Below are 9,629 nucleotides of genomic sequence, written 5' to 3' on the forward strand. Positions count from 1 at the left end.
CAAAAATACTGAAATTATGCTTTAACTTAACTATATTTTGAAATAAGGTCTCAAACTAAAATTTTAAAATATAATAGCTCCAAATTATGTTTATGTAATGTGACCTATATTTATTTTATTTTATTACTAAATAATATATATATATTTATAAACTTAGACATCTTTCTAATAGTAATCCAAATAACTACAAAATAAATGTAATTAACAATAATTATATATTATATTTAATCCTGACAATTTACGAAGGCTCAAATGAAATTCGAAAATGCTTTATTCACACAAATTGGTTTCTCGAGGTTCTAATTGAATGTGTAGTGCAAGTTAAGTCCCTAGTTTTGGAAGATGACCGTCGTCGACGCGTCGTGTTCTTCAACCCCATGCCTCCGGTCCGGGTGTCTCTTACTCGTCATTCTCTCTCTCTCTCTCTCTCCTGGGACCTGGTTTCCCTTTTCTAGCAAAGAAACCCAGAAGATTTCCCGTTCAATTCAGTGTTACATGCATTACGAAACTCCAATTTCAGCTCAAATCAATCTGCTTGCCGTCGTCTTCAAATCTTCTTTCGATCTGGCGAACATCTACACTCTCCTTTGAGCATACCATTATTATTGATTTGCTCATTCTTCGTAAACCCCAGGACTCTACCTGTTTGATTTTGAAATAGAAATCCAAGTTCAAGCAGAATTTAAAGCTGGATCACCTGAAGACGATCGGTAGGGAGCTCGCAATGGGCTCCCAAGGCGGTTTCGGCCAGTCAAAGGAGTTCCTCGACCTCGTAAAGTCGATTGGCGAGGCTCGATCCAAGGCTGAGGAAGATAGAATTGTCATCCGTGAGATCGAACTCCTTAAACGGCGGATCGTCGAGCCTGATACTCCTAAACGAAAGATGAAGGAGTATATCATCCGCTTGGTGTATGTTGAAATGCTCGGTCATGACGCCTCTTTCGGATATATTCATGCTGTTAAGATGACCCATGATGACAATCTTTCTTTAAAGCGAACTGGATACTTAGCAGTCACCCTATTCCTCAACGAGGACCATGATCTGATTATATTGATCGTTAATACCATCCAAAAGGACCTGAAGTCGGACAATTATTTGGTAGTTTGTGCTGCATTGAATGCTGTTTGTAAGTTGATCAATGAGGAGACCATACCTGCAGTGCTGCCTCAAGTGGTCGAGCTATTGGGTCACCCCAAGGAGGCGGTTCGGAAGAAGGCAGTCATGGCGCTTCATCGATTTAATCAGCGATCACCATCTTCCGTGTCACATCTCATCTCTAATTTCCGTAAGGTCTGCCTCACCTTATGTAAACCTGCTAATGAAATATACTACTAGCATTTCAAATTTTGAATGGAAATTTATATTCTAAACTCTTGAGCTTGCTAGTAATTCTCTTACATATGAATAATTGTGCTATGTTGGAGTTGATTGCTGGATATTTATGTTCTTTTCTAGCTGCCTGCCTTCATCTTAATCAGTTCTATTATGGACTTTGTTTATACAGAGACTTTGCGACAATGATCCAGGAGTTATGGGTGCCACCCTCTGCCCTCTTTTTGATCTCATCACAATAAATCCTGATTCTTATAAAGACTTAGTTGTCAGCTTTGTAAACATACTTAAGCAAATAGCAGAAAGAAGATTACCAAAGGGCTACGACTATCATCAAATGTCTGCTCCTTTCATTCAGGTATGTCAAAATGGTTGTTCTGTTAATATTCCAAAAGAGTAATTTCCACAAATGTGCATTAGGTTTGAAGTAACATTCATGTTAATCAGTGACATCACACCAAATCTGTTTTATTTTCAATCTTTGGTGCATAAAATGTTCCAATTATTTCCTCTTGATAACAAGAGAGGATATTGTATTTCCTTCTTGTAGATGTTTCTTTTGGTTTACGTAGCTTATTTATTTCTTCCTGTGCTCTGCAGATTAAGTTGCTGAAGATTCTCGCTTTACTAGGCAATGGGGACAAACAGGCAAGTGGACAGATGTTTACTGTTGTTGGAGACATAATGAAAAAGTGTGATACAACTAGTAATATTGGTAATGCCATTCTTTATGAGGGGATTTGTTGTGCTGCCGCAATATATCCCAATCCCAAATTACTAGAGGCAGCTGCTGGTGCAATTTCAAAGTTTTTGAAGGTTTGTGTTTGGCTCTTGCAGATTGTTAATGGATTTTCAAACATTTTCTTATGAAAACTATTAATTTTTTCAGAGTGATAGCCACAATCTAAGATATTTGGGTATAGATGCCCTTGGTCGGCTGATAAAGACAAGTCCGGAGATTGCTGAGCAACACCAGTTGGCTGTGATAGACTGCCTTGAGGTGAGGTTCCCTCAAATCAACATGATAGCAGTTATCCTGTTTATATCACTTACAAAGAAATCATAAGAAGTGTTTTATGTTGTTCAATTTTTTTATAGTGTTGTGAAATTTTAGCATACATCATACAGATTCTGTGTGAACTTAAAGAACATTAACATTTAAGTCGTTATTTTGTTGTAAGCTGAATGATACTTTTACTCCTAACTTGAGTATTACATGAATCGTTTGATCCCAAAATGAACATTTTTTATAAGATGGTTGTTAATATCCCATTATCACTGGAAAGACAGAAATTGATGGTGCTAAAAGGAAGAATGTTTTAAGATGATTTGGGTTAAGGAGGTTAACTATACTTGGTATATGTGTAGAGTTAATGTTTTTAATGATTTTTAATATTTTTAATGTATCATTTACTATGAGAGGAAATGGAATATAGAAATATGGGCATTTACATATTATGCATTGTAAACAGGACCCAGACGATACTCTGAAGCGTAAAACATTCGAACTGTTATACAAAATGACCAAATCATCCAATGTGGAAGTCATTGCTGACCGGATGATCGATTACATGATAAGCATCAATGACAGTCATTATAAGACTGAAATAGCATCAAGATGTGTTGAGCTTGCAGAGCAATTCGCACCAAGCAACCAATGGTTTATCCAGGTATATGTGTGCACTATTTACTTACGAGATCTTGTAGATGATGTGAATGGCATCTTACTATTTTACTTTGCAGACTATGAATAGAGTCTTTGAGCATGCTGGGGATCTCGTGAATGTAAAAGTAGCACACAACTTAATGCGACTGATAGCTGAGGGATTTGGGGGGGATGATGAAACTGCGGACAATCAGCTAAGATCATATGCTGTATGTGTTGTTCTTAAGCATCTTTGTGTTCTGCAATTTTTTTTCATGTGTTGGGTGATACCTTCGGTGGTTGTTTGCTACTTTATTTTGTTGAAGTTATGATGCCTCATGATAATTCTTCTCCTAACTAGAAAAGAGCTGTATTTGAACACCTATTATAGTATGTGATGGTATTAACCTAAAATTCCGGTGATAGTATGTGGTTGTATTTAGGAGTTTGGTTCAGTAGTACCTTTTGTAAAGCTTACAATCAATTCCTTACATTGGTACGGACTGTCCCAATAAGCAAACTAGAAAATATGACGACGAATAGTTTACAAATAGTCGTATAATATAAAATTAACAGGGATTAAAGAGTGTTTACCTAATTTAAGCTTTTCAATATATAAGTACCAAATTATACCTTTTCACTCCAATGAAATACCATGTCTTTCCTCTCTCGTTCACTCTCTAGATGGCTATGATCTGAAATGACAATAGATTCCAAGGGATTAATCCTCTTATACCTAACATATGTTACCTCAACATGAAAGTTCCACATATACAAATTTCTTATTTGTCATACATAATATTATAATGTTAGTTACTTTAATATGACAAATTTATACAAGGAAAAAAAAGTAATATATCCATTTATTTCTTTTGTTATATACTAAATACTTGATAATTCATACATAGGAAAAGTTGTGACCATCTCATTTTTCATAGTTTTTAATATTCAATGACCTTTGTGATAGTTACATTAGATAATACTGTTAGAAAACTAAAGGGATTTTGTATTCTTAAGAATGTTCTAGTTTACATAATAGATGATAAGATAAGATACTAATATTATAATCAAATTCATTTATATATGATTATTTCGAATCATATCATAGTTAGTTACATTATATTGTTAGATATTGTTACCAAACATTCCAACACTCTCCCTCAAATCAAGTTAGTAATTTCACGATTGACTTGGATTAACAACATAGTCTTAGGCTTTAACAATAACAATGCCTTTGTTTCCTACTGTTATGTCTTGTTTCCTCCTCTCCAGGCTTTGTTAAGGTTTTGTATCGGGCTATATTGCTCTATCTCAACGATTTCGTATGTGGCATGCCTTGTTTTTAACGATTTCTCTTTTTCTAGATTACTTTGTCTATAACAGTTTCGTCTCCAACTCGTTTTGCCTATTTCTTTTGAAAGTGTATAAATGGAATCTTGAGACTTTTTGTGTCAAGAAGTTATGTGTATGTATATCTATAATCGAACGAAATAATGGTCACAGAAAACGAAAATCTAATTAGATGAATGAAGCCCTTAATCAATGGCTACAACAAACCATTGACAGAGGCAATGTAAGAAACTTTTAAGTTGTAATCAATTGGTCAGATACCATGTTAAAAACTTATGAAAAGTTGTATTATTGCGAGTGTGTTAACTTACAATATTTATAGGATATCATAAGGTGCTAATCTCATGATAAAATCTAATCAAATAGGAGTATTCTCAATCATATCAATAGTTATATTATAATATGAAATATTATTCTAAATCTCATAATATCATATCAAATATTCCAACAATACTAGAATAAAAATTTCTATAAAATAAGTGGACATCCATAACATTTTAATTAGTCAATTGTCTATAATTAGGTCCAATTATGATGTCAGCTGTTACTAGGTGTGTGAAACTTAGTATCCTTATTAAGCTGGCTAATTGGTTTACATAAGCTTCATGTGTACATTTCTTCTGCCAATAATTAAGTAGAAACCTGTTTTAGTGCTAGTTGTGTTTTTTTCTGCATCTTTTTAATCTTAAAATGTAACTTTCACATGTTATAATCGTAATCTCTTGCCAATTAGTTAAATAGAAGACCGATTGTAATAACTTTTTGATTCTCTGTTTATATTTTATTGTAAAATGTGACATTTCCAAATGCCTGCGCAGGTAAACTCATATTTACGTATTATTGGTGAGCCAAAGCTTCCAACTGCATTTCTTCAGGTTTACTTCCTCTTAATCCATCTGTGTTTCTGACTATTGTCTTTTCCTTTCACATCTTACCATAAAGGAGATTTACCTGTTGAGTTTATCAACTTATTTTTGTATTATTTAACTGCTTAGGTTATCTGCTGGGTCTTGGGGGAATATGGAACTGCAGATGGCAAGTATTCAGCTTCATATATCAGCGGGAAACTATGTGATGTTGCTGAGGCATACTCTAGCAATGACACTGTAAAGGTACCAACTGATATTTGTTTTCTTCTCCTTGAGAAAAAAGAATAAAATTATACTTTCTATCAATGATGGCACTGTTTGTTGTTGTAACAATATGATTGTCATGGTCTTTTGGAAAATATTCTTGTGTGTTTCTCATGTGTATCATCCCTTATCTTTGGGGCTATGTTTTTGGATTGAATGAAAATGACTCGTTAAAAAAAAGAAAAAAAAAGTAATCTTGTTTGCAAATTAATGTCGTCAATTTCTTTTGAACTCCGGAATATTTAATTTCTTATTAGGGAATGACTAGCTTCAATTCCAAGCCTATGTTTACCTTTATAGTGAGTTAGTGTTTAATATTAAATTATTTTTGTGATTGGTAAATAAATATGTAAGGATGCCAAGCTGACATCTAGCACATGAATAGATGAATTAATCAAACCAAATTAGTGGGCAAATTGAGCTTGGAAACACCCTACTTAGAAAATTAGGAGGTTGTTTTGTTTATAATATGAATAAAATTTGGGTGATTATTTATGTTAACATATATAAAACATTAAATTACAGACAAATAAAAATATTTTACATTTTTACTTATATATGATTTTGGACCATAGCTTTTAAAATGAATCAATCAGATGTTTTAAACATGTTATTTCGTATAGGCGAGACTTTGGAAATGAATTGGAAATGACTTGAAAACAAATAAGCCCTAGGTTTCATAGGCATATAAAATCCCGCTGGTATAAAGTACTCCCATAAACTTTATCTATGTTGTGTACCTTCCTTGAATTCATTTTTTTGCACTAAAGATGACATACATCTCTGTGTAACTTATCAAAATATGGTCTCAATGCCAATCAAAATGCTCTATTTTTAGTACTCTGTTAGTAGAAATGTATTATTTTTTCTGAGTATCTATAATGGCTTTCCACATTTGTATGATTACGTGGAATAGGGATTAGTTGTTGCTTTTCTCTGATGTGTTCTTCACAAACACTGCTTTTGGGGTTTTGACTTTCTTTTCTTCCACAAAAAAATTCCAGGGATATGCAGTTACAGCACTGATGAAACTGTATGCATTTGAGATAGCTGCTGGAAGAAAAGTAGATATGCTTCCAGAGGTACGTTATTGCTTTGAACTGCATTTTCTATTAATATTCTTACACTGAGTTCCTTCTTACTTCTTGCTTACTCTTGCTTACTCTTGCTTCCTCTGCCCATTCCCAGGTATTTTGTCTTTGACTATAACTTTTATGCCTAGGATAGTAGTGGATATCTTGAATCTGTATTTGTCTGATTTTGATGATTTTGTACCTTGAGTTTATGTTTAATAAGTTTTCACACCAGCTTGTTACTACTGCTTATAGCTGAAAAAAGGCTTGTTACCGGTCCTCTGCTGAAATGGCTAGTTTTAGAATCTCTTTAATCATTTCTTCATACACATTTATATTTGTTGTTACAAATATTCTGTAAGAAATTTGCGTTTATTATGAAGATAAGGTTTAAGTCTCTTATGTACTGTTTTTTCCCAGTAGCAGTGAAATAATGTTGCTGCTGTATTTTATGACATTATCACCACAAGTAAGAAATTATTGCTAACAGAAAGCTATTAGGCTAAATAGGAGGAGCATGGTTCCTGAGCTAAAAAATAGTACCCAAGCTATGTTAACCTTCATCTTTCCGCCTATTTTGTCAAGCAACCAAATTGAAAATGTTGCATTATTTTAAAAAAAAGTCCTTTGATAATGATATAAGATACATAATACATGTGTTTTTGGTCTATTTAGAAAATGGTACTTAAACGTCTAACTTCTGCTCTCATTCATGTTGTATATTCACATGTTCTGAAGATCAAGTAACAAAATATTTTCAAGAAAGACAATCCTAACCTTCAGTATTTTGATACTAATTGACAACATACAATATTATTTTAAACTTCTAATTGACTGATTCCTTGGATTTGAATAATAAACACAAGTTGCATTCTCTTCCTTCTTTTCTTGCAGTGTCAATCTTTGATTGAGGAATTGTCTGCATCACACTCCACAGATTCACAGCAACGCGCATATGAACTGCAAGCTGTTTTTGGCTTAGATGCTCGTGCTGTTGAGAGTATATTGCCACTGGATGCAAGTTGTGAAGACATTGAGGTTTCCTTCACGTTTTTATTTTCTGTCTATAAGTAAAAGTAAAACACATGAATGACTTGGCATGATGATTTTTTTCTCGGATTGTAGAGTAGTGCATCATGAGTAATGAGTTTATAGGATCCAATGCACTCACAGAATTTAAATTCTTCTTGCAGATTGACAAAAGCCTTCCATTTCTCAATAGTTATGTCCAACAAGCACTAGAAAAAGGGGCTCATCCCTATGTACCCGAAGAACTACGCTCTGCCGTTCTAAATGTGGGACCTGTCGAGAACCGAGAGCAACACGAACCGTCACATTCCCTCCGTTTTGAGGCGTATGAGCTTCCAATGCCAGTTCCAAGAATGTTATCATCTTCCACTGAACTTGTCCCAGTACCGGAGCCTATTTATTCTAGAGAAGTTAACCAACACGACTCAACAGCTTATCTGTCTGAGAGAGGAACATCGTCTGAACTGAGGCTGAAACTTGATGGTGTTCAAAAGAAGTGGGGTAATAAGCCAAGTCACTCCCCTGCTGTTTCCAACTCAAAATCTGAAGAACCAAGGACTACAAATGGGACAAAACAGTCTTATGATACGTCAAAACGTACCACTTCATATGAATCGGGAAAACAACATTCGGAAATAATCCCCCCAGAAAAGCAGAGGCTTGCAGCTTCTCTCTTTGGCGGTGCTTCGAAATCTGAGAAGAAACCTTCTTCTTCTTCTAGTGTCCAAAATAAAGTCTCAAAGACAGTCAACCAAACGGTATCTCTTCCAGAACCACATGATTTACTAGACCTGGGTGAGCCCTCCGTAACAACCACCAGTGCTCCGTCTGTGGATCCTTTTATGCAATTAGAAGGGCTTCTTGGCCCTACACAGGATTCGTCTACTCAGAGTTATGGTTCTCTGTCTTCAGACATGTCCACATGCAGCAATACGGTCGAAGATTTTCTTTCTTCTGGTACCGATTTGGCCAACACAGGTGGGTTGATGTCAAGCACCGGACAAGTGACACAATTGAGCAAAGGTCCAAATCCGAAGAATTCTGTACAAAAGGATGCTTTGGTGAGACAGATGGGAGTGACTCCGTCGACTCAGAATCCCAACTTGTTCAAAGACTTGCTTGGATGAACCGGGGATGGTGTTCCATAAAAAATGTATTCATTACCAGGCTATTCAGGTAAGGCTTTAGTTTGCTAGCTGCTCAATATGAGGATGAAAGGGGGATTGGAGGCTTTCAGGATTATGCGATTTCTTTAGCACTCTAATCATTTGCTCTTGACCATCGGTATGTTTATCTAAGTTGTGGCTTTGCCATTTTGTTGTTATTATTGTTACACTGAGAATCTCTTCTTTTTTTTCTCATCTTTTTTATGTTTATGTTCATAGAGGAGTTTACACCTGTTCTTATGTTCAATTGGTACTTATGTTTAGTAAGTAGTACATGGTTGTTTATTCTCCATTCATGTTGGTTTCAGAAGGATATAGACAGTCCTCTCGAGTTGTTAAGACTTCAAATAAGGCCTTGTTTGATATAGGGTTATTTGAATCCAGTGGTTATTTAATAACTTAGTTTACATTTTTTTAAAACTATAATGTCTTAACTTTTTATTACTTGAAAAAAAAAACATTTGTGATCGGCTGGTTACCAAATGAAGTCATCAACCCAAAATGATTATAATTTCTAGTTGTGATGCAAATCTGAAAAGTTGTTTATGTTATTTCTAGCATTTAGTAATAGTCCAATTTTCGGTTTTCTTTTGTTCCTAAAGGTGAAAACCAATTAACATGTTAATGGGGGAGATTTTGTGTATTCTTAGTGAAGACATTTCCGAATTCAGATGGTGGATTTTGTTTGGTAAACAAGCTATATTTAAAAATATATATATAAAAACATGATAGAGTTGAACTTCTAAATTACATGTCTTTTTGCTTTCCACAACATTGATGCTGCTTTAAGTTAGGCATGTGATAGAACATTTTTTGTACATGTCTAACAGAATGCACCAAAGAAAAACAGAGTGGCGTCCAGTTGTGAGATACCTTGATTTATAATTCTTCGAAAAGCTT

At 34.6% G+C, this 9,629-nt stretch overlaps 1 protein-coding gene across 2 annotated transcripts; it reads left to right on the top strand.

Moving 5' to 3' along the window:
- The first annotated feature begins 407 nt into the window (after positions 1–407).
- LOC124944528 (AP-4 complex subunit epsilon-like) lies at positions 408–9,019 on the top strand. 2 transcript variants are annotated; one of them, XM_047484802.1, is made up of 11 exons: positions 408–1,291; positions 1,506–1,691; positions 1,934–2,149; positions 2,223–2,333; positions 2,806–3,003; positions 3,077–3,208; positions 5,147–5,203; positions 5,324–5,440; positions 6,466–6,543; positions 7,429–7,572; positions 7,728–9,019. In XM_047484802.1, exons 1-11 carry the CDS (start codon positions 725–727, stop codon positions 8,688–8,690), a joined length of 2,769 nt encoding a protein of 922 aa, XP_047340758.1. In that variant the 5' UTR covers positions 408–724; the 3' UTR covers positions 8,691–9,019. The 2 variants fall into 2 exon arrangements, with proteins under 2 accessions (XP_047340758.1, XP_047340759.1); XM_047484803.1 differs by having other exon boundaries at positions 990–1,286.
- The last annotated feature ends 610 nt before the right edge of the window (positions 9,020–9,629 follow it).

This window comes from Impatiens glandulifera, chromosome 7 (assembly GCF_907164915.1).
Source record: "Impatiens glandulifera chromosome 7, dImpGla2.1, whole genome shotgun sequence".
In the NCBI taxonomy this organism is placed as follows: Eukaryota; Viridiplantae; Streptophyta; class Magnoliopsida; order Ericales; family Balsaminaceae; genus Impatiens; species Impatiens glandulifera.

Excerpts from the sequence above, each read along its gene's own strand:
- LOC124944528 (XM_047484802.1), top strand. The coding sequence starts at position 725 with ATGGGCTCCCAAGGCGGTTTCGGCCAGTCAAAGGAGTTCCTCGACCTC. Across the intron at positions 3,004-3,076 it reads GCAACCAATGGTTTATCCAG|ACTATGAATAGAGTCTTTGA; the intron begins GTATATGTGTGC and ends TTTACTTTGCAG. Across the intron at positions 5,204-5,323 it reads TTCCAACTGCATTTCTTCAG|GTTATCTGCTGGGTCTTGGG; the intron begins GTTTACTTCCTC and ends TTAACTGCTTAG.